The sequence below is a fragment of the Micropterus salmoides genome, unplaced genomic scaffold (genome assembly GCF_014851395.1).
Source record: "Micropterus salmoides isolate LMB-PRFRI ecotype aquatic unplaced genomic scaffold, ASM1485139v1 Ms_hic_scaffold_2, whole genome shotgun sequence".
NCBI lineage: Eukaryota > Metazoa > Chordata > Actinopteri > Centrarchiformes > Centrarchidae > Micropterus > Micropterus salmoides.
Window position 1 is genome coordinate 24714397 of NW_024041150.1, and position 25378 is coordinate 24739774.

The 25378-nt window shown below is 40.6% G+C and overlaps 1 protein-coding gene across 3 annotated transcripts in view; it reads left to right on the forward strand.

Moving 5' to 3' along the window:
• The window catches only part of LOC119912146 (protein Dok-7-like), a 41575-nt gene extending 29807 nt beyond the window's left edge, over nucleotides 1-11768 (forward strand). Inside the window, exons 12-13 of one of the 3 annotated variants that reach the window (XM_038731175.1) lie at nucleotides 6847-7002; nucleotides 10249-11768. In XM_038731175.1, coding sequence (XP_038587103.1) covers nucleotides 6847-7002; nucleotides 10249-10385 — 293 coding nt within the window. In that variant the 3' untranslated portion in view covers nucleotides 10386-11768. Of the gene's footprint in view, nucleotides 1-6822; nucleotides 7003-10248 lie in introns of all 3 variants that reach the window. The other 2 variants (XM_038731174.1, XM_038731176.1) reach the window with 2 other exon arrangements.
• The last annotated feature ends 13610 nt before the right edge of the window (nucleotides 11769-25378 follow it).

Consider the following 25378-nt stretch of genomic DNA (forward strand, 5'->3'; position numbering starts at 1 on the left):
TTTCTGTGATCTAGATATTCTCTTTAATCTCCAACATCAGTAGTCTTGCAATAAGATGATGTAAGGTAAACAGATCAGAAGCGTTCATGTTGCTGCGTTCAACATCATGTTTATTTTGTTATGAAGTGTTTGTGCTCAGTAAGAGCCTGAGCTCTTTGTTTAATGAGTATTGGTTTTTGCTGAAGTACAGCACTTGACGCGAATTACATGGGCACTCTATGGGCAGTGTAGTGAATTAGTGTGAAATAAACAATATGGGGTTTGTATTAGAGCCCGACCAATAAAGGTCAATAAAAGTTTTTAAGGTCAATATTAAAGGTTTAAAATTGGATAATGATTAATCAGCCAACATTCTTTTTTCCCTCGTTTTAAAGGTTCAGTGTGTAAGTTTTAGTGGCATCTAGTGGTGAGGGTTGTGAATTGCAACCATCTGTCCAGTCTACCACTGCCCCCTACCCTTTCAAAGAGCATAGGACAGCGGTGGCTGACAACAGCACAGAAGTTGTCTCTTCTGAGAAGGGAGAGAGTGGCCAGTCAAGAAATGAGGTTTCTTTAGGTAGATTTATTAAGAAATAACAACAGAGCAAAAAATACAAATAAATAAATGCTTTGATAGCGGTGCTGAAATGGATCTCAGTCATGACAGCAACAGTTACTCATGTAATCACTTCCTCTTTAGTGGTTTTGCCTACAAAATAAAAGCGCAAAAAGCTTGTTCACTGTAATGCATTATTGGAGTTGAACTGAGCTTTTACTTTGAAAAATTCTCAACCGCTTGACACACCTCTGAAAGAGCCGTCAGAGAACATGATTCCCCTAAATGTCCTCTGCCTGGAGATAATGGGCAAATGAAAAAGCGTCTGTAGGTTGATGGATGGGGATCAAACTCCGAAACAAGAACAGTGCAGCAGAAGCTGTTATCTGAGAAACATTCGCTGCAGAATCCATTTGTTCAAGAGAGAAAGAAGTTGTCCCGAGGCGGGATCAAACACTAAACCTGCAGGGTGTGAGTCTTTCATTTCACTAACTGAGCTAACCGAACGCCATGTTGATGTAAGTCAATATTATGGCTTAAATTCTCATCCACCATCTAATACTTGAAACTATTGCTCTGATGCAAAACTTATTCGCAGACCCCTGCTGTCTGCTTCTGCTTCTTCTGCTTCATGTATTAAACATAGTGATGAGCGTTCTGTAGCGCTGTTTGTCCGTTTTCAGCTACTGTAGAAACATGACGATGCAATGTGGTAACGTCCATGGAAGGGGGGGACCCGCGGTTATGTAGATATAAATGTCTCATTCTAAGGTAATAAAAACATAATAGTTTATTATGTAAGGTCTTTATACACTACTGAAAACATAGTAATGGATCTTGTATTGCATATCTGTTGATAGATCCTCAAAAATATTACACACTGGACCTTTTTAAACACGTAGCATCATCAAACATTTAAGATAAGGCTCTAGTTTGTACACCCATAAATAGGACAAGAAATAGCTTGGTGATTTGTAACTGTAGCGGCAAGTAGAGCTAAAACAGGTTAAACAGGCTAAAACAGCAAAAATGCTAAGACAAAATTGGAGCTTTTCTATACTGTACACTGTCATGTACAGTATAGTAGTACACTGAAGGTTTGTTGGTCTGAGATTTTAACACAATTTAAAGATGTCACCTTGGGCCTGGTGATGTGCTTGTGATGGGCATTTTTAAAAACATTTTAAACAGTGAATTGAGAATCAGCAGTTGATGATGCAGGTAATTGTTAGTTGCAGCCAGAGTCGTGAGTCAGTCAAAATGAATTCTGTTTATATGTTGCTTCAAATAATGTCGCTCAGTGCTGCAATATGACGATGATGATTTTAACAAGCTAAAGGGGAAAGAAGTCCGTGGACAAATTTGATTTTCCACACCTGTGTGGCCACCAGGGTCCATGCAACATAAATTTCGTTCTCTGTCCATGTTTTTGAGAGTCAAAGCGCAGCCTAAACTTGCTGACCGTCTGGACTGTACGTGCCAGCAAATGTGAGAACACGTCTGTGTATGTAAACACATGTAATATTAAAAAGAACTACGTGTGTGTCCGCTATCGCCATTTGTTGTGGTGTGTATATACGGCCCTTTACATAAAAATACACCAAATGTAAAAAGAATCTTTTGACAGTGTGACCTGGTTAATTCTTTGATATGTTAACATTTAATTCATGATTATACACAGGTTTTGATCTAAAGTGAACACTTTACTGTCAACATGAATGTGTGATTCCTATGAACAGTGCTGTTGGAGGTGACAGGTACATCTTGCTTTGCACTAGTTCCTTCACGGGCGAGGAAAAAAAGTATTAAAATTTCTTCTCCTTGAGTGTTCTCTCCCCCCGTTTTTGAAGGTTGTGACTATCTTTGCTGGCAGTCGATGCAGCCATAAAAGAAAGGCATCGGATGATGCATGTCACAGAGAGGAAATATGCACATATTTTACGCGTTTGTTCTGAAACTGTGTCGATAAGACATTTGAGCTAAACCGCATTCAATCTGCCAGCAGTGACCTCAACTCTGCACCTCTCTATGCTGGGCAGTTTATGACCGGTAAACCATTTATCAAGCACAATAAATTACATGGATAACGCACTTTAGGCAACACTGTGGTTATAATTTGTGTGTTTGACAGGAAAGACAATGGGTCAAGGCGACATTTGTTTTTTAGTTTTACTTGACACCTTTTTTCTGCTGACTGCACTATTTGATCAGTTTCATAGATTCCTGAAGCATTTGCTGTTTTTACCCCAAATACAATACTGCTTGTGTTCAAAGTTAAACTGTTGCCATTAATAGCACTTATTGTTAGTACATTTCTTAGACAAATTGTGCAAATGCATATGTTTATTAGTAAACAGTTGTGGAATTTTGAATACAGAAATCTGCCAATAATTTGTTTCATTCGTTGTTGGTGATGCAAATATTGTTCAAATTAATCAGCTTATCTAGATTTTGTATTTTGCAATGGTTTTTTTAAATAGCATTTTTATGTGAATCAGATTTACAGTAAAAATATTAGGCTGTAAACTTACACTTCTAAAAAAAAAAATAAGGGAACACTTCAGGGATATCAATCTATCCAATTTGGGAGCATATTGTGTCACCTGTTTTGATGCAAATGAAAGTGACAACAGGTTCACTGGAGAAGCAACAGCGAGACAACCCCTAAAAAGGGAATGGTTTTGCAAGCAGTGGCCACAAACACTTGCTCTATTTTTATCCTTTCTGACTGATTGTTCTCTAGTTGTGCATTTTTAATTGTCCTTGTCACTACTAGTAGCATGAGGCGGTAACTGCAGCCCATTCAGGTTGCACAGGTAGTCCAGCTCCTCCCGGCTGTTGGTGGAGCTCTGTTGGTGGCGTGGCACATCTATATCGCAAGGTTTGCTGTCTCTCCCAGCACAGTCTCAAGAGCATGGAGATACCAGGAGACAGGCCATAACACAAGGAGAGCTGGACAGGGCCGTATCAATCAGCAGGACAGGCTGCCAGAGCCCTCCAAATTGATTTTGATGTATGTTTCTGACTAAACTGTCAGAATGAGACTCCATGAGGGTGGCATGAGGACCCTGATGACCTCTAGTGTGATCTGTGCTCACAACTTGTGCAGAGATCACCAGAATTTGCAGGTCCACCCTTGGCGACCTGTTCTCTTAACAGACGTGCAGGTTCACTGAGCACATGTGACAGACGTGAAAGAGTCTGGAGATTGTGGTAAACGTTATGCTGCCTGCAACATCATCTAGCATGAACTGCGGTGGGTCAGTGATGGCTAACTGTTCCCTGACTGCTGTTAGGTACTGCAGTGAAATCCTCAGAGCCATTGTCAGACCTCCCAGTCCTGGTGCAGGACAATGCCTGGCCCCGTGTGTGTGTGTGCGTGCGCGCAGTTCCTGGATGATGAAGGCATTGATGCCACTGACTTGCCCTCATGTTCCCTAGAACTGAATCCAATTCAGAACATCTACGATGTTATGTATCGGTGCATCTGACGCCACCAAGTAGCACCACAGACTGTCCAGGAGCTCACTGATGCCCTGATCCAGCCCTGAATCTGTTGGTGATCTATTTCCATTGACCTCGGTTCCGTCATTTTTTTCTCTCACCAGATTCAATAAAATACAATGAAGATTTTTAACTATTCGTTCATTGAGATCTGATGTGTGATTTAGGTATTTTGATTTGAGCGGTGTATATTTAACATGTGGGTGCTCCTGTTCTGGTTTTATTTGAAAAATAACTTTGTGTCAGTAAATGCACCAGAATGTTTTTCACATGGTCAAGGAATTGGATGCCGGATGTGGAGCTCTGATGGTGGAATTATGAGGCAGTAAAGCCCTAACATATTGCCCTTTTAACACAAAATAACCATAATGTCTCTCATAATTTATCTCTGGGGCAGCTAATTATGCATAATTAGCCTCCAGGGGAAAGGAAAGCCCACTGGGATACACTGTGTTCTAGTTTGGCTGCTGATCCTTTATCCACTTGTGTGCTTTAGTGTTGAAAATAATATTGTCATTTTATTGCACATGTGAATGAATCTAATTAACATTTGGTGGTTGAGAAGGACTGTTGCCACAAGAGTTACTAACTAACCCTGGAGGGGGAAGTCTTTTAGCTTTCGATTAAGGTTATAATGACAAGGTGTTAAAATAACACCAGTCTTATCTTTGTTTTTGTCATTATGATCTTTTGATTAGATCATAATGACAAAAACAAATCCTGTTTCAAACAAGTGTCACAGTAACGCTGCTGTTATATTATCTTTTTAATATTCTCAGCAAATCCTATGAAAAGACAAAAATCAACAATGACTGTGTGGAGCCACAGCCTGCTAGAGCTTATTCCTCTGTGCAGGAGAACTCCATTGTTGTCCAAAAACTTAGAAACTAAATTAGAAACGCATAAAAGACCCATACTGTTGAATTAAAGTGATTTTTTTTTTTTAAATTTTTTATTACAATGAACACAGCCAGTGTAGAAAAGTGGGACCAGATCCCCAGACAAAACACAAAGTACTGTGAAATAACTGGCTGTGTTCACTATAAAGAAATCCAAATACCACTGCATGGCTCTTTTATGTGTTTTAAAAGAGTTTTTGGATGACAGTATGAGCTACCAGGCTGTGAGTACGCAGACAAATCTTGTCAGTAGGATAAATAACTTGTCAGTTTTGGTCTCTTTTAGGGTTTCGTTGATCATGTAAGTTGTCACACCTTTTTAGATCAAGATTGTGATCTTCAGGCGAACTGTAGAAATCCCGTTTTTTTAATGTCCTCTTTCTTTCTCTTTCCAAACTTCACATAACCTCATTTACTAGCAGATCCGCACTACATGAACAAAAAAATAGAATGAAGTTGTGAGAACTCAACTGCAACTGTTATTTTATGATTATGTTATCTTTTGGCTTCCGATTACAACTTAAAATGAAACTCCGGTTTCAGTCACCATTTAGAAACATGTACAGTATCTTTCCACAGGGCGTTTTAAAAATTGAGAAAAAAGATCGCAATTTAGTTTGTTATTGCTATTAAATAGATATATAATATAAAAATATTTTTATTTACTAGAGACAATGCACATTAATCAACATTGCAATTAAACTTAAATGTAAATGAACCAGGAGTTGGCTAAATAGCTAATTTTTCATGTGTAGTCCCTGAGCAGGTTGTAACTAATTAGTGCCAATATCACTAGCATAGGGCCTAAATAAGTACTGCAAGAAAAAGGTAATATACAAGATAATACATAAACACAAGATAATATATATATAAATACATGACAAAAGTGACGACAGAAGTACAGTATGTAAAGGCATTAAGATAATGTAAAGTGCTGAAGATAGGTGGGTGGATTGCTAGTGGCTACAAGTCTGATTTGTCTTTAGCCATGTCTTAAGTTTATGTTTAAAAGTTAAATAATTATTGCATTCTGTCAGTTCAACAGGTTAACTAGTAGCGAGAGGCTCTAACCGAGAATGCTGTTTGTCTGTTAAGACTTTTTCAAGGGACCGCCCATGCCTATGTAAATATATTGTATTACAAGGATATCTACTGAAGTTAGCATGTTAACCTGCTAGCCAAAACCAGCCAAAGCTCGTCCTGTCTTGAAATACCACTTTGTACCTCAAGAGGACATTATCGGATAGTATAGATCAGGCCTCCACCCATAGTATCAGCTGAAAGAGGATTAACATAGTGATTTTGCCATTCGCACACAAGCTCTCTTGGCTTTTTTAGTCTAATAAAAAACTCACGGAGTGTAAAGAAAGGCAGTATTCGTACAGCTATGGTCCTTAACACACTGCCTGATCTCCCTTTAGCTCCTCTCCAGCTTGATGCCTTTCCCGAAGCTGCCATGCCTTTGTCAAAGTCAGAGTCCTGGCCTGTTCACTGGGATAGCGGTATTATTGGGGGTTGTAGCCCGACACACTAAAGTTTGCTTGCTTCTCAGCACACATTCTTCTGTCAGTCCTGGCCAGAGCCGCTGTAAATCACCTCGGTACTGTATTCCCTGTTGTCAAATTGGCCTCTGATGGTCTTGGAGGCTGTGTTCGATCCCAGTGCAGCTGTGTCCACTGGGAGACTGCGGAGCCTGGTTCTGTTGCCCGCTCGCCTGGCTCCGGTTCTGGTGAACATTCCGTACTCAGTCCGCTAATAGGACTGCTAAGTTAGCTGCACGGCTAGCTGAGCTAACTAGCTAACATATGTCTGTAACATCTGGTGGAGAGTAGTCAATTCTTACACAATGCACCTTATAAGACCTTGTTACTCTTGTATTGACAGGGGCAGTGTTCGTTTTTCCCCCAGAGGCACCACTTCCTGAAAGGCCTCGCAGTGAAGGCGTGACATACGTGAATATTCCTGTTAGTCCACAATCCAAGAAGCAGCTCAACTACATGGAGCTGGAGCTGCAGGAGCCAGGTCCTAGCACCCGGGGGGCTGTTGCACATCTCCCGCTTCAGAGTAAGGACACATCTGAAATAACCTTTTGATAAATAAAAGGGCTGACATATAGTTTACTCTAAAGCAGTGGTAATTACATATTCATATTACTATATTTTTTACCTTATTCAAATGGCAGCCATCTATCTATTGTTAAAAGAGGCCTCAGAAAATCATGTGTCCCTTCCAAGATTAGTAGTGAAAAACTCCAATAGACCTCAAAAATGCTCAAGATAAACAAACTACATAATAAAATTGACACTTGGAAGATTGCAGCAAATTGGTGTGGGCTTTGTCTAACATTTAGAAACCTGCATTATTTGTATAATTTGTTTACTTGCTTGCAGCCTTCTTCTAAACTGCCTTTGTTGGCAGATTATCTGCAACTGTAGATTGGTGCAAGTGTGAAACGATTGGCTGTAGGGCTGAACAATTTATTGAGATCTTATCGAAATTAAGAATATAGCCATCTGCAATTTTCAAATTGCAGGAGGTGCAATATTTGTTTTGATTTGGTATAGATCCTTGCAAAAATCATACCGTAATAATTTTTCAATGACAATCATCCTCATGCATGACAACAAACAGTAGCACAAAAGTCTGGATGATAGTAGTGCGAGGTATCAGATCTCAGTACCATATTGGTAGCAAACAAAGTTTGTGTACAATATGACTATTGCTTACTTTATATTAAAGGTTCAGTGTGTAAGTTTTAGTGGCATCTAGTGGTGAGGGTTGCAAATTGCAACTAGCGGCTCACAGTGCATTCACATGCTGCTTGGATGGTCCCATTTCCCGAGTCGTGAAGTCGTTCTTCCGACTTCAGTGTGTGTTCATATGCTTTTAAGTCGGAATGTGGAATCAACATGGACGTTACTACAAAAATGTGTTGGATTAGCCTTATGAGAGCATAAAAACAACACGCAGACATCTAGTTCACTCTACATGGACAGCAAACTAACCGTTATAACCATATTACAAATTACATGTTTGCAAAATACGTATATATAATACGTGCTTTTGCACGAATCAAAGTTCTGTATACTTCTTTATGTCCCAAGTACACTTTATTTCTCTTTTTGCAATAAAGTTTTGAGGAGGAAAAAAAGATTATGATTATTCCGACACCACATGAATGCACCTTCAGCGGCTGCTCACCCCTCCCTTTCCAAGCAAGCAGGTGAAGCTACGGTGGCCGACACGCTCTGTCGGCTCTTGTGCTAAATAATACGCGTGCTCCTCCTTTTGTTCAAATTTCTCTTCTTTTCTTACTTTTAATAAACTGATCGACTACTACTGCTATATTACTACTTCATATTCTTACGTAGTGATGAAACACGCGCTGAAGAGCCGTTTGTCCGTTCCGGCTACTGTAGAAACATGGCAGTGCAACATGGCGACGTCCATATAGGACCCGCGGTGTATATAGATATAAATGGCTCACTCTAAGGTAATAAAAACATAACGTTTCATTATGTAAGGTCTTTATACACTACTGAAAACATAGTTATGGATAATATATTGCATTTCTGTCAAGAGATCTCCAGCAATATTACACACTGAACCTTTAATGCATTGTTCCACTGTATAAATGTTAATCATTGCATACATTTATGCACTGATGTAGCTCTGCCAAATGGACATGCTGTAAATAACATCATCATCATTATAAACTACAAAATCAGGAATTGCCTTTTAATGTCCATTCAGATCCCTTTAAGAAATTCATGAAAAATCCATGAGAATTTCTGATGAGGCTCCTTAATAGATAAGATGAAAGCAGAATTTTAATGCAAAGGTTTGAATTTAAAAGAAAATCCACGTCCCTAATTGGTTCAATGAAAGTAAAAATAACCTTAATCGTGCCCTTACGTTTTTGTCTTTGTTCACACAGTGTACAAGGATTTCTTTTGTGCTCGTGTTCTGATATGTGCTGCATCGTGGAAGAGCAATTTAGTAAATAATACATTTTCTGTTCAAATCCTGTAGACAGATATGAAAGAGCCAACTCAAAATAAACCAGCATATCGATATCAGGCGAGGATGAAAAGTTGCTCTCGACACACGATTGTTCTGTAATTCGATTTTACGTCGTCAGAGTTACAGGAATCGCTCAAACGATTGGGCTGATTTCCTCCTGTCCCACTAAAAGACAGCTGTGTCCTTGTCATCGGAGACGCGGTAGTGAGCTGTAATTGACGGACAATTCGACTATTAGCGTCATTGTCTTCAGAACTACGAGAGCTCTCTGGCTCTGACAGAGAGGTTAATATCTCATGTCAGCAATACAGTTAATATCCCGGCATGCGGCCCCATTAATCTGTCACCTGGGAGGAGGGTTGTCCCACCTCGCCCCTGAAAGGGGGTTACAGCGCATTCAGATCACAGCTGTGAATTCACTGGCTCAAATAGGATCCTCCTCCAGGGACTATTGATGTGCTGTGAGGAGCTGGTTTTGATTTCCTCCATTTTTATGAGACTATAAAACACATAACTCCAGCAGGAGGCAGCGGTATGGCGATGTGCATTTCTGGGGTATTGATGCACATTCTGCTTTTGCGATTAAACCTTGACATCTTGCTTATTTGATTTTCACCCAAGGAAAGGCACCAAATGATGGCAGTGCCATGGACGTGCACATGGAAGACAGCACATGGAAGACAGCACATGAGGGGAATTTTAAAGGCTTCAGCTGAATAATTTGCATATTCTTCTGCTTTATGTGGGGACGCTCAGTCGCATAATGCTAAGCAATCATGTTGACAGCGAGGGCAGAGATCCGCTTCACTCTGAACTCTCTGTTGTCATGTTTGTTTGGACGTTTCCATCAGTTCTTAGAATTATGGCTTTTTTAAAAAGATGATTCAGCAATGAGTTCCCAGAGCCCAAGGTGGCATCTTTTATATGTCTTGTATTGCTTTGTTCAACCAATACTACAAAAACCTACTGTGATAGAAGACTTAGAAAACGAAGAAGCTAGACATTTTGCCATTTTTGAATAAAATGAAAACAAGTAACCGAATGTCAAAATTGTTACTAATTAAGAGAATAGTTCAACATTTTGGGAAATATGATAATTTGCTTCCTTGTCAATCTTCAAATCTAACTCTCAGCAAGAAAGCATATGAAAATTTCCAATCCACTAATTATTTCAGCTCTTCCAAAACAGAAAGTGTGGAGAGCTCAAGTATTGGAGCCAGGTTGGATGACTTTCTATGACTTACTGAAGTTAAAAGAGGGTATTTGTGGGTTTTTGTGTCTTGACAGGAAAGACCTCCACCAAGTACGCCCAGATTGACATCACCGCTACAGAGATGGCCCACAAAGTCGGCACGCAGCATGCCCTGGGTCGGCAGGAGGGCCTGCACACTCTGGAGCTGAGAAGGAAGGGTACACCTCATTGACTTCTTCATCACTGAAATGTTGATCTCAGCAGGAGGTTTGTGCCCAAGACCAGCCGGCTGCATCATGAAACATCTCTGAGGGGGCTTTTGAGTCCAGACTGTTCCCAAAAGATCCTCAGAGGTTTACTGTGGGATGCGTTCTCTGTCCTGTTCCATCTTTTGAATACAGAAAATATCTGCCCAGTCTCCATATTCTCTGATTCAGACTTCTCTAATCACAAAGCAACTTGAAGATGGAACCTCCTCTGAAAGGTCTGGCGCAGGATCAGGAGCAATATTTCAATCTTGGTCTATTTTGTGGACTTGGGCATCTCATTAAATGGCATTGTGTCAGTGCCTGAGCCTCAGGCTAACGCGGAGGAAGATGTGCGAGTCCTGAGCTGAGTCACTGGCCAGGATAAACCCCTAGAGCAGAAGAATTTCACAGCTCAGTCGGGCCATCCCTCACAACATGTAATATGCTGTTTTGGTCCTTGTTTGGGAAGGGGAGGAAGCAGTTTTGGTGTTTATTCTTACAAGGACTTCACATTAATTTATTCCTCAGTGATAACCACATCAGTAATTCCACATGTAGTTGCACGAAACTCACTTTTTAGTATATTCATATTTGGGGAAACCTTCCATCCAGTCTTACTCAGAATGCTGCAATTTTCAGGCTCCCAGTTTCAAAAAATTACAAGATTTAGGTTTGTATAAGTAAGAGTGAGATAATTCATGGCTCTGCATAATACTTCCACATCGTGCTTATTTTTGCCAGGGTGTAAGTAATGGATATGTTTTTATTATATCAACAGAATCTCAATGCTGCTAGTGGTGTTTTTTTTTTATATGGAATAAGATTTACTGTGGAAAAGCAGGGAAGACGGATTTCCTTTATCACAACAACAAATGTCTCCCAGAACAGACTGTCTGGCACTAGTGGCCCTCGTTTTTAAAAAAAATTATATATTTGAAAAAATTCATTTTTTTTGTTTGTTTTTTACTGAAGGTGGTTAACATCCTTTTAAAAAAAATCCTAATTGTGTGTGTGCACAGACATTTTATTGAAACTGCAATTTTGAAAAATAGTTTTATGCTAAGTGTTTTGTAGAGCTAATTTAGGAACCCATTAGAGTCTGTGATTTGTTATTGTCACATATTGTCTGATTACACTCTCTTTTGATATCTGTAAATACATTCTCGTTCTGTTTAGGTGATGTGGATTGTTATAAAGTATACATGTGTAGACATCATGTATGTACAGTAAAGATGGATTAGTAGAGTATTCATAACATTAACAACTGCTTTGATGTGCGTGTTGGATTCAGTACAGTAGGTCATATGGGACTTATTTCCCTATGTACAGTTTGGTACAATGTTATATAAAAGCATCCATACAACTGATGTTTGTTTTCATTCAACACTACGATGAAGGAAATTAGCACAGATCACGTTAACTAAATATGTGCAATATTTTTTGACCTTTGGGCCAGTGAGTCTGGAGTGAGCCACTTGAATAATTATACAATATATAAAAGATTATATAAATCACAATTTTTATTAAGAGCGTTTCATTTGCTAATGGGTAATCCTGCTTCCTTATTCTGTATGTTTTTTACCCCCTTATTAGACGTCTTAATCATAATAAAATAAAACCAAATACTTAAAATATGCTTCAGTAGTATGGAACAGATTACTTATAGTGGTCCCATATTAAAATTAAATTTAGCTGCTGGGTAGCTACTAAAGAAAATGTAGCGGAGGTGACTCTTTACAAGCTAGAACTAGTCATTTTTTGTTAAACAACAGTTTACTGTTAACTTTTTTTAAAAAAGCAAATCCATATCAGGCTGTTTAGTTTTACTTAATGTCAGCAGATGTTTTCTTGTCACATAAGAGGAGGTAGACATCATAACAGGAACACCTGTGAAATCAAACACAAATATCAACTTTGTTAGCCTTCCAATTGTTGACCAGATTTGCTCACATTATTACAGTTTCTATCTGCGGGAAAGGATCTAGGAGCACCAGCTTGGCTGTGTGAGAGCTTTGGAATAGAAACACAGTGGGTTGTGCACATTGTTCTCACAGTGTGCCACAGATCAGGCTGTAAAAGCTTTCACACAGAGGGACTATTAACAGGCATTGTTCCCGTTCCACATATTTTCAAGATGCTGATGTATAGTCTGCCAGCCTTCAGAATGACAAGATTTGCATTGGCTTGTCACACAGAGACTATGGATATTAACTTCACTGACCTGGAACGAAACCATACACAGTAGCAAAGTATTTCTTGGAAACTAATTTATTCATTAGTTAGTTTAGCCAGAAAGAGCAGAGAAGTAAAGTGTAATTGGCTGCCTGAGCTCAAATATTGATATAAATAAATTTAATGTTAATGCCACTCAGAAACTGGTGGCAGATTGAATCATCTATGCAAATCCGCAGACAGCTTGTGTGTAATTGCAGTGCCTGTTTTCAGTGAAAGAAACAGCAGTTTAGTTCTTGTGGGCAGAGTTTGAATCTCTCCCACTGTGACCACCAACAGTGAATACCCCACAAGTCCAATTCAGGCTACCATCTGTCTACCAGACTGTGGACTTGAGACTCTGACTCGAGTGAAGACTTAACTTGCTTGAGAGACTTCTTTAACAAGATTAAAATTGATGCTCGACCGGATTCTAAACTTGACATGTGCTTTGACAAGACTGTGACAAGCATTGAGACTTGAAACTTATTTTGACAAGACTTGTGACCTTCCTTGCCTTTGATTTTCCCTAAAGGACCTAATAACAGCACTTATACACTGTCGAGTCTATCAGGAATGTGCTGTACAGGAAGCATATAAATGCTGCTTTCATACCAATATAAAAACACTCTACAACTGGATATTGAACTTCCTCACAAACAGACCCCAGTCAGTTCAGATTGGCGGACTCCTCCACTCCAGTGCTCAATGCCGGAGCCCCCCAGGGCTGTGTGCTCAGCCCCCTCCTGTTCATGCTGTACACCCACGACTGCATCCCCAGGACTGGAGGGCTGTGTGCACGGCCCAGGACTGGAGGGCTCTGCAGCGGGTGATTAAAACTGCTCAGAAGATCATTGGTACCCATCTCCCGAGCATCAGTGATCTCGGCGAGGTGAGGTGCCTACGCAGAGCCCAAAGGATACTAAAGGACAGTACCCACCCAGCCACAGCCTGTTCACCCTGCTGCCTTAAGAGAGATAGAAGTTTCTGCTGCTACACCACCAGACTGCAGAGCAGCTTTTTCCCCAAGCTATCAGACTCTTAAACTCTAATTCATCCTCAGCACTGCTCCAGTGATAGTTTACTTCTGTTTACCATTTTTCATAATGAATTCAGTATTAATGTTCATTGTCTGCTATGTAGCAGTAGGGAATTACAAAACTCAATTTTACTCTGACAATAAACCTACCTACCTACACTCACCTAAAGGATTATTAGGAACACCATACTAATACTGTGTTTGACCCCCCTTTCGCCTTCAGAACTGCCTTAATTCTACGTGGCATTGATTCAACAAGGTGCTGAAAGCATTCTTTAGAAATGTTGGCCCATATTGATAGGATAGCATCTTGCAGTTGATTGAGATTTGTGGGATGCACATCCAGGGCACGAAGCTCCCGTTCCACCACATCCAAAGATGCTCTATTGGGTTGAGATCTGGTGACTGGGCCATTTTAGTACAGTGAACTCATTGTCATGTTCAAGAAACCAATTTGAAATGATTCGAGCTTTGTGACCTGGTGCATTATCCTGCTGGAAGTAGCCATCAGAGGATGGGTACATGGACATGGTCAGAAACAATGCTCAGGTAGGCCGTGGCATTTAAACGATGCCCAGTTGGCACTAAGGGGCCTAAAGTGTGCCAAGAAAACATCCCCACACCATTACACCACCACCACCAGCCTGCACAGTGCTAAAAGCATGATGGATCCATGTTCTCATTCTGTTTACGCCAAATTCTGACTCTACCATCTGAATGTCTCAACAGAAATCGAGACTCATCAGACCAGGCAACATTTTTCCAGTCTTCAACTGTCCAATTTTGGTGAGCTCTTGTAAATTGTAGCCTCTTTTTCCTATTTGTAGTGGAGATGAGTGGTACCCGGTGGGGTCTTGTCTGTTGTAGCCCATCCGCCTCAAGGTTGTGCGTGTTGTGGCTTCACAAATGCTTTGCTGCATACCTCGGTTGTAACGAGTGGTTATTTCAGTCAAAGTTGCTCTTCTATCAGCTTGAATCAGTCGGCCCATTCTCCTCTGACCTCTAGCATCAACAAGGCATTTTCGCCCACAGGACTGCCGCATACTGGATGTTTTTCCCTTTTCACACCATTCTTTGTAAACCCTAGAAATGGTTGTGCGTGAAAATCCCAGTAACTGAGCAGATTGTGAAATACTCAGACCGGCCCGTCTGGCACCAACAACCATGCCACGCACAAAATTGCTTAAATCACCTTTCTTTCCCATTCTGACATTCAGTTTGGAGTTCAGGAGATTGTCTTGACCAGGACCACACCCCTAAATGCACTGAAGCAACTGCCATGTGATTGGTTGATTAGATAATTGCATTAATGAGAAATTGAACAGGCGTTCCTAATAATCCTTTAGGTGAGTGTATATAACTGTATAAGCCACTGGATTCAGATTCACGTGTACACTGGGTTTGAGGAACAGAGGCTGCATAGGCAGTGTATAAAAATCCAGGGACTTTCAGTTCTGTTCTTTGTACTGGTTCATTTATCTGAAATCTCCTTCTCCCCTTTGCCTCTAAGAAAATTACATCTACTGAATAAGTAATTGGTACTTGCAAATCAAATTGTCTGCTTTGCTTTGTCAATGTTATACATACTTGTCAGAAAACAAATTCAAGCAATTCAATCTGCTTAATTATTCATGCAAGGTCATTTTTTGCCTCTGCTTTTTGGTACCTCTGAGCTCACTGGTTCTGTGGTTCTGTCATAGGACTCAGAAGTAAAGACAACATTTCATAAATTATGCAGGAACCGTGAGAAAAGGATTATATTCAGGCAACAGCACTTTAAGGCCTGACAGGAAATTCCTGACTAAAAGTGCAATAATAGTTCTCCAAGAACATTAAATTTATTGTTTGTTCAGATGAAAGTAATTCTTGTGCCTCGGTGGGTTCACTGTGCAGCATTTGATGTCTAATGACCATAACTTGACCTTTTACTGTAACCTTGTCTCTTATTTACACATCATTAACACACAACAAAGACTCAAAAGGAAAACATGCTGAGCGCTCACGGTTGTAAAGTAGTGAACGCAAAGTGCTCTTAATGTCAAATTAGTCAGCTATAGAAAAAGGGAAGCCCTTGGGCTTACTTCAGGCACACTAGCCCACACTGAGTCTCCCTCAGGGCGTGACTGGGAAGAGCAGTCAATCAGAGTGGAAAGTTGTGATTCCTTTTGTAGACAATTAGTGGCCAGGAGGCTGATATTACATCAGCATATCACACAATAAAAATACCACAAGTAGGCTGTGTGGAAGGAGAAAAAACTTTTCCCGCTACGCGGAAAAGGAACACAGTGTGGGTCGAAACCGATGCACTGTGGAATTTAAAGCTGCGCTAGTAAATATTTGACATGATGTACAATGTTCGCCGTAATGAAACCACAGCAAATTATCACCTGACTCTACCCTTCAGCTGTGTTTTAGTGCCTTTCAGCTTAATGTTTTGGCTTTCAGTCTGGCAACAGCTTTCTGTTTGGGTTTAAGAGCGGTGAGCTCTCATCAGCCTCTTTTCCAGAGTAAAAGCTCTGATAAACTCACTGCACGCTACCCACCCAGCACCAAATGACTGACAACGCTTTCACTGTAGCACAGCTGTGCCATCTGAAACAGAAAATACCAAATTTTATCACATTCATACAAAACAATCCTTAATAACGTTACGTAGTCAGCCTCAAACTGCAGCAAAGATTAGCTACTACATCACGTGAAATGTCAGCCTGAGCACAATGCACTGAACTGAAGTAATGTCACTCCTTACATGTCCCTAATTACAACACCACCTAACAATTTTCCACCTCTCCATCCATGTTGTCACAACACCATTCATTTTACTGTTCGGACACATTATTTCCCTCTTGACTGTCGATCTGCTAATTGTCCTTTCTTACAACATGATACTGTTATTCATGTCTCTCTTTTCCTCTCGTTTCAATCAATTCTCATTCTGTGCAGTGCACAGCAGTAAATTAGATTACAGAAGCACATGTCCTTCAGGTGGTGGCTGGCAGAGCAACAGAGAGCATAAAGGACACTTAAATTAGTCATTTGTAGTGTGTGTGTGTGTGTGTGTGTGTGTGTGTGTATATATATATATAGCCTACTTTTTATATACTGAATGTCAGACCAGACTCTGTATGGTACCGTACGTTAATAATTTTCAGTCCCTGTGTCTCATGAACAAAGTAGTTTTCCAATTTGAAGCAGCTCACAAGGATGCGACGTCACAAGTGTTGAGTCTGGCTTGACTAAGTGTAGAACAACTGTCTCTTAACTTACGCACTGATGCTTGAACCTACAACCTCATGGCTTCTAAGTAAATGTTATGCTTCCACAAATAGCAGCTGATCGGTTTATCTGTCGGAAGAGATTTGTTGCAAATGGTCAAAGCCTGCAGGTTTTAGTAGCATTTCCAAACGGCAACCCAATAAACTCCAGCCGCTGACCTTTTTGCTCTGGTCATTGGGCCCTGGTCATTGGCCTTGTTCAGCCCAACTCAATTACGACCCCTAATGTCTGACACAAACACACAAAGAAGCTCTTAAAGTCAGTGCCCACAAGGCATTTCAAGAGGAAATGCCTTAATCTTGCCCCCACAGCTTTTATTCTCTTTGGGCTGCAGCTGTTCTGTCGCTTTCATGTTGTCTTCATTTGTGTTTTTCCTTCACTTTCAAATGTGCTAATGTTGATAATAGTCTGTTTTAATTTGCTAATTACATTCTAGTTGAATAGAACTCCAATATTCCAGGCGTTCAGTGTGGTTTAAGGACAGCAAGGGATACAAACATCATTATCTCCACACGAACTCACTGCTGAATACCTACGAGACTGCAAATACACACTCGCACAAAGACACTAAACCGTACATCAGTGACGGTACATTAGCTCTCTTAATACGTTCATTGACACAACCTGATGATTTTTTTTTGTTCTTGCTGATTATTGAGTGTTCAGAGATGCTTTTCAGATCAGTGGAAACCCCCTCTTTTTTTTTTACTGACTACCTCAACAATATGAATGGGTGAGTTTGCCTAAAAATTAATGGGTCTTGATTAAGATTCAGTTCGTTTCAGTTTCTACCTAAGCTAAAGACAACTACACATGAAATGATTGAAAAGGAGCTAGTAAAAGTATTTAGGAAGATTTTCTGGGGGCTAAATGATCTGTATTGGTCCTGATACCACAACAGTTTAAACGGGTTTTTCGATGTAATCATCCAGCCAACAAATTCCATCTCTGATTTCTCATTATCTGTTAAACTTGCTCCAGGCTGCGCTCCTAATCTGTAGTTATGATTCACTCATTTACAGCTTTGGGAGACATGATCACAGTGCCAAATATTGATCACGCCATCTCAGCTAAAGCAAGTAAGACATTTGAGCTTTTAAAATCCACCGTATCACAGCAGGAGCCACGTGACAGCTGCTCCATTGACTGTATCAAAAATGTGGGAATATTTTAGTGGCAACAGCTCAGTTTCTGACTTCCTTCTTTCTCTGTGACACATCGGGTGAGCTGTATGGCTGCAGCAACACTTGTTTGGGTATGAGTTACGTAATGCAGCCAAATGGGGACCCTTCCTTATCGGTTAGCAGTTAACAACAATGAATGTTCTGCCAAACACAAACGCTTAAGCTTGATAATTTGATGCTCATCTGTTGAGCTGTTACTGAGAGGAGAAAAACAACAAAAACTGTCAACTGGCTCAGAGGATAAATACACCAACAACAATCCACTTAGGGACATCATTACTTCGGCACTAAAGCACATCTTTACTTCCTTTTTTTCCCACCTTTGTCTTGTCTATACCATCTATTGATTTCCATTAGTCCTTTGTTCACATAAATGGAAGTGTTGGTGGCTAAACATGATGATCCTGCTACCCAACTGCTGTCAGAGGATGGTGGATGTACAGAGCATTTTACTCTAAAACAGTTCTTAACCAGTTTCTGTACTTTACCACTACCTTGTCTCGCCTAACCTTAGTTAAACCTCGCCTTGCTGTTTCTTTCAGTGTTTGTGTTTTGTAGGATGACAGAAATATAGAAGACAAGTTGCTATAAAATGAAGAACAATTATCGCAGCGAGGGCTGTGTGAGACAGCATGACTCGACTCGGCTCAGCATGATACAAATGATCCTTTAAATGACTCGCTGATTTTTGGGCAAACCCTTTATTTTTTTTTTTCAAAAGCGACATGGGGTGGAGCCTGTATCCAAATGGTAACATTTAATTCCTTCTTCCTCTTTTGAGTCCCGTGGCTTTGCTTTATGTGGTGATTGCCTCTTTCTCTTGCTTCCCCTCGTTAGAATAAACATCATAGTTTCAAAAGCATTTCAGGATGTTTTGACACTGGAATGAGCACACAGTCCACGCTAAAGAAAACCAAGCTTTTAAACAGTAAGCTAAAGATTGCACCGTGAGGCATCTTATACCTCGAACAACAACTCCCAATACACAGTTGTTTGATGATGTTAATTTCCACAGCCTCTTACTTTTTGGGAGCATACAAGTAAATAAAATCATGTAGGAAATGCATGGTCCAAAGCTTGATGACTATTTAAGCAAATGCAACTTTCCTCTACAACTTATTCTTCTAATTCCTACTTCGTAAACTGCATATGTGTTCCTTTGTAGTTTATTGTCCTGACATCACCCGGATATAAATACATTATGACAGATTATTGTGCTTGGTGTCACATTCAGCATTTATTGTGTTTTTTTAAAATAAAATTAATATTTCACTTACATGAAATATGGCAATGATCTTGTGATTACATGATAATTATCCCAAAGTAATTTTCTCTCTTTTGTGGCATGAAATCCCATTTATCACATTGGAAGTGACACTTGGCGCCCCGAGACGCACTTAATGCACATGATGCATTTTGTGCTACAAAATGGGACATGTGGCACTTAGCGCCCCTGACATCCTGAAATGAGGAGGCCTGGAGAGTCTTATCCTTGTCATCATCCATAGATGTGATGAGGTGAAACAGGAGTGGGACCCGAGCAGCGGCCTTGGTGTGTTGTTGGATTATGCCTGACACATACTGATGAATATGACTTGCTCAGGAAAACACGCTATTATCTGTCTGGTTGGTTGAATAGTTATGCCTACATAGTATTGGTATTATATGCTTTCTTCTCTGCTATGAGAGGGCTCCATAGCAGTATATAAGCTTTCTCTTTGTATGGCTGATTATTACCTGGTTTCCTTACAGTGTTACCAAAGATAGTTATTTCAATAATGCTACTTTACAGTGCAGAAGCTGATTGGGCTAAAAGGTGAGAAAATAAACTAAAAAATCTGCTACCTTTGTCATGGGACTTTTCAGTAAACTCAAGGGGATCCCAGCTGATCTGTGTGGACTCAAATGAAACACTCAGGACACACACACACGATTTGACATTTTGGAGATGAGTCACAAGGTTTCAGTGGTTTAGGTTGTGAAAATAGATAACCATTGCTCAGCAAGATGTTGGTGATTTTGCATAGTCAGCGGTGACTCGACTCTTGTGCAGAAACTATAATGCTCTTGTACAAATCTGACACTGTTACAATGACACTTCTAATCCAAGAGGGAAGCTTTAATGTGTGGAGCTTCTTTTTTGCATTATTGTCTTTCCAAAAAGCGAAACAGCCTCATTTACCTTATTTGGTAGCTCTGCTCTCCATCCAGTTAGACTTTGCAACGCTCAACTGGCTGTGGATCATTGACTCAGGTGTCCTTTTGATGGCACGTGCAGTGCTGTACTTTTCCTTGCAACGTCCTTGTCATGTACAACTACAGTTTTTCAAGATGTGTGGGGTTAATCTTCTTAAACGTCTGTAGTTAATATATTAGCTAGACATTTTGGCAAATACATGGTACTTATTTGCCAGAAGGGGGATGAGAGAGAAGGGAAGATTGATACCAAGGGTAAGAAGCTAAAGCACGCAGTTGGTTAGCTTAGCATAAATATTCAAATGAGATGGGAAATGACGAGCCTTGCTCTGTCTATAGGCAAAAAAAAAAAAAAAACTCTAAAGCTCACTAATTAATCATGGTTTTGGTTGTTTTATGTAGAGTCTTTCCTCATATGTCTGTATTTTCCCACCTGTGTGATTGTCTGCCCCGGCCTGATTAGTTTCAACTGTGTCTAGTTATGCTCTCCTCACTTGTGCATTTAGTCTATGTTCTCCCCTTGTCTGTTGCTATTCGTCTTTGTACCTAGCAGTCCAGCCATTTCCCCAGTGTTCTCTAATAGGTAATGGCGCACTTTGTTAATGCATCTGTGTTGTCTTTTTTTTGAGGAGGCGCCAAATAACAGAAATAGAACAAAAGTCGTACTGAAGCAATGCCCAGACTGACAAAATGGCTCAACCTTAAATACTCAATAGCATTCTTTTTTTTTTTATAACTGCAGTAACACATACAAAAAAAATAATACAGAAAAATCTTTTAATGTCAAGGAAAAGCTGTTCAATTCTCAAACGGTTAAGCCATTTAGTCAGTCTAGGCATTGCTTCAGTGCAACTTCTCTTCAATTCTCTCCCTCTAAAAAAGACAATGCATTAAGAAAGTGTGCCATTACCTATCAAAGTTGGATCAATTTTTAACAATTTTTTCATAATTGCCTTTGTCTTTTGTGGCCTGCAAACTCAGTGCTGCTTATATTTAAATGTAACTCATTCAAACTGCAGTGTAGTACAAGCCACTTTAATCGCTTGTCTTTTCTCAATTTTCTCTTCACTTGCACACAAGAAAGGATGAGTGGGAGTTGTCACAGCGTGCCACCTCAAACAAACAGATTTGAATGATGGACCTACGCAGGGACTTGACACCTTGCAGTTTTTAATGAACGCTCTCATGGATAATTGGAACAAATAAATTTTGATGCAGGGTTTCACAAAGGGATTTTGACATGGCATGTTGATAAAGAGAATGGGTGTTCAATTACAGTAGGCATATTGATGTGTTGTGATAGTAAAAGAGAAGACAGAAACCACAGTCACTGTCCACATTGATTAGCTTTCACTGCAGACTCAGAACAGTTATACAATTAATGCGCTTCAGAGGTGTGGGTGGCTAGCTTAGCTTAGCATAAAGTCTGGAAGCAAGGGGAAAGCTACCTACCCACACCTCTGAAGCGCATTAATTAACGTCATGTTTGTTTAATTCATACACAAACGTATGTAAAAATGATGTTTAACGATACGCAGTAAGTATTCCTTGTTGAACAGTTAATCCATCCAACCAGTACTTCTGTGCAGCGGTCTGCGTCCTTGCTTGCTGGGCTATACGTACTGTGAACATTGTAATGTTTTGAAAGCCACTGTTGAGTATCCCTATAATAGCTTAAGTTACTTTATAATTTATGTATTACTGTTCTACTACAGATAATTTCCCCTTAAATTCTTGAATATGTGGAGTGTCCAGCAAAAGACTGTCCAAACTAATCTGTTAATAAAAAAAGCTCCAACACATTGTTATATTAGTAAGACAACAAACATGATTTTTAAATAATTTCATAGGAAACTGGAACTATTTGACATTAACAAATAAGAAAAACTAATTACAATGTCAAATACACGAATGGTGATCTCTATAGCCAGTGGTGGTTTGCTACCTGCTTAGCTCGCTAGTGCCAGTGCTAGCTTGGCTGCTTCCATCGGCCACATGACTAAGGCTGCCAACCTCCTGAATCGGACATAACTGTACAGAATTAATAATTTTAGCGCTCTGGTAGTGCTATGTTCTTACGTGAGTGTTATGTTCTGTTAATCAGCCTTTCAAGATTGAAACAATGAATTTTATTTTATGGAGGAAAAAAAAAAGAGAATTAGTTGCTTCATCCTGGCGCCGGGTTATTGCATAATGCATTACCCTTCAGTAGTAGACTTACGTAAAGATAACATAAAAATGCCTTATAAATACTTGGTTGTGAGAAGAAGTCCTATCCATACCGCTGTACTCACGACCCAATAAGAAGTGAATTCTGTGTTTGGTTAGTGGAACATAACATGATGAGGGATAACAGAACAGGAGGGTTTCCTTATATCTCATACAAATCGCCCTGTATAAATAGTTTAACCTGTGATATTTCTGTTGGTGTGAGTGGTATCAATCTTTTCAATCTAACTCTTAGAAAGAAAACAAGTAAGCGCATTTATTAAAATGTTGAATGTCCTTCCTATTTTCAGTTTGTAAAACACTCTCCGGGGAAATACCCTGAGCTATGAAAAGCGCCTCGTCAAGGGAAAAAAACTACAGAGAGAGCAACGGAAAGGCAAAGTCATTAAAAAGCAATTAACCAGACTTAGGAGTGTAATTTAGACACCAGGCTTCAGGACTATAGGAGTCACAAATAACAATACCAGCTCCAAGGTATGTATGGGTGTGTGTATATGAATCAATGTGTATGAGGGTGAAAAATACAGTAAAAGCGATAATTATGTTGCTGTGTGTGTGCCAAGTGCTGATACAGAGACCACCCTATTATAATTGCAAAGTTTGGTGGCTGTTTTCCAGCCTACTCGTAAAATGGGAAATCAGATAACAGCAGCCTTCCTGGCTGTCCTGATAGAGGCTTGATAATGGATTGAAGAGGGGGACAGAATCGATACGGTTGTCCCCTCTCTGGGCCAGGACACCATCACTGCAGCACAGACTGTAATCTGCAAGGGATGATCGGGCTTGTACAGGCCCCTCAGTAACCTTAATGCTGACGGATTCAAGCAGTCTGTCAGCAGCAATCAGGAGCGATTTGCAAAACTTGGTGGTAATTATTTTTTCATTTCTGCAGAATGTTGAGATCAGAGATGTATCAGTGATCTGTCGTACTTTGTAACTGTTAGGGTGTTGTGGTGGTTGAGCAGGTGGGACCCAAATGCAGGACACACAACAGGCAGGTATAGTTCAAAGATTTATTAACCAAAGGCGAGTGCACAGTGGCTGAGTCCAAAAGAATCCACAATGGCAAGGGGAGAACACAAATCCAAATACAGGTTGACAAGGTTTCAGGCAGATATCCAGACAGAGCTTCTCCTCACAACAAGAACACTGTATACCACATACAATGACCTGACGAAAACAAGACAGAAACACCAGGTATATATACACACGGACTAATGAGCAGGGCGGGAGCAACACAGGTGACAGGGATCAGGGTCAACGAGGCAGAGAGAGAGAGAGAGAGAGAGAGAGAGAGCGTGCGCAGGGGAAAACAGAGAGAACACTAGACATGCAGACATGGGGCAGAGTGAATAACCAACAAGACAGAAACACACGTTACAAAGAACCAGAACCTAAACGAGAACACAGAACTAGAACACAGAGTACAGGGGAGAACAAACCACAACAATGCAAACAAGAACCAGGAGTGAATACCAAAACATGAACTAAGGACATGGAACTAAACCCAGATTCCCACGTCCCAAAAAACCACCCAACATAACAAAGAAAAAGTCCAAGACCCAACCAAGGTGGGCAGAGGGAGGACAGGAGGAGGGCCAAAAAACAAAACAAAAACAAGAGTCTCTTGGGTCAGATTCAGGCGGGGCAAGGCAGTTCAGGAGGCCGACCGAGGCAGCCAGGGTTAGGGGACAGTCCGGGAGGCCGTCCCGGAGGACGACTGAACAGAGCTGGTGGGCAACAGAGTTCTGGAGGCCGTCCTGGAGGACGACCCAACAGGCTGGGCAGAACAGGGGGGGCCAGACTGGGAAGCCTCAGGCGGGCAGCCTGAGAACAGGGCGGGGGGCCAGACTGGGGAGCCTCAGGCAGGCGGCCTGAGAACAGGGCAGGGAGGCCAGACGGGGAAGCCTAAGGCGGGTGGCCTGAGAACAGGGCAGGGGGGCCAGATAGTTCAGGGGGACGGCCTAGAAGGCAGAGTTCAGGGGGTCGGCAGGACAGCCAACAGTGAGGCAGCAAACCCAGTGGGGGCTGAGCAGGAGGCTCACACCGAGACTTCTCCGGAGGTCGGCACCCAACGCTTGGGTGCTCTGGAGGCGCAGCTGGGCTGAGGTCCTCGGACTGAGCAGCTAGGCTGATGACCACCGGCGAGACAGCTGGGCTGATGACTAAGGCGAGCGCACTTACTATCAGTGGCAACTGGAAGTCCTTGAATAGGTTTGTTAGACATTTTGTACAAGTCCTGATAGATTGTTTCACCTCAGTGTCTAATGAAAGCAGAGTTCTGTTTAAGAAGCAATTTTACTGGATTATTAGCCCATTAAGGAAGGTTAATATTTGAAATGGTGTTAATTTTTTATTTAGCTAATTACTGAATTAATGTGCATCTTATCAAATTAGAGTCAGGAGTTTTTTCTTAATTTCCCTTGCCTTATCTGAACTCTACTTTGCGAGTACAGAAAAAACACGACATTTATTAAATAGTCATTCCTTTCTACCACAACTCAAGGTGAACATTCATGGAGGCCAAGTTCAGAGTCTGACCGAATGAGGTGCAACCATGGAAATTAACAATACAGAGAACGTCAAATAGATACACAACCATAAGACGAGAAGCTATATTCACCAGTTACCAACTGTGGTTTTCAGGGTGAATTAATGTTAGCAAAAAGTCAGCTTCTTGAGATCTGTTCAACCAGTCTTATACATAAAGGACAAAATAGGTTCCAAAACAATCCATACCAATTCAATTTTCAATTCAATTCAATTCAATTTTATTTATATAGCGCCAAATCACAACAACAGTTATCTCACAGCGCTTTTCATAAAAGAGCAGGTCTAGACC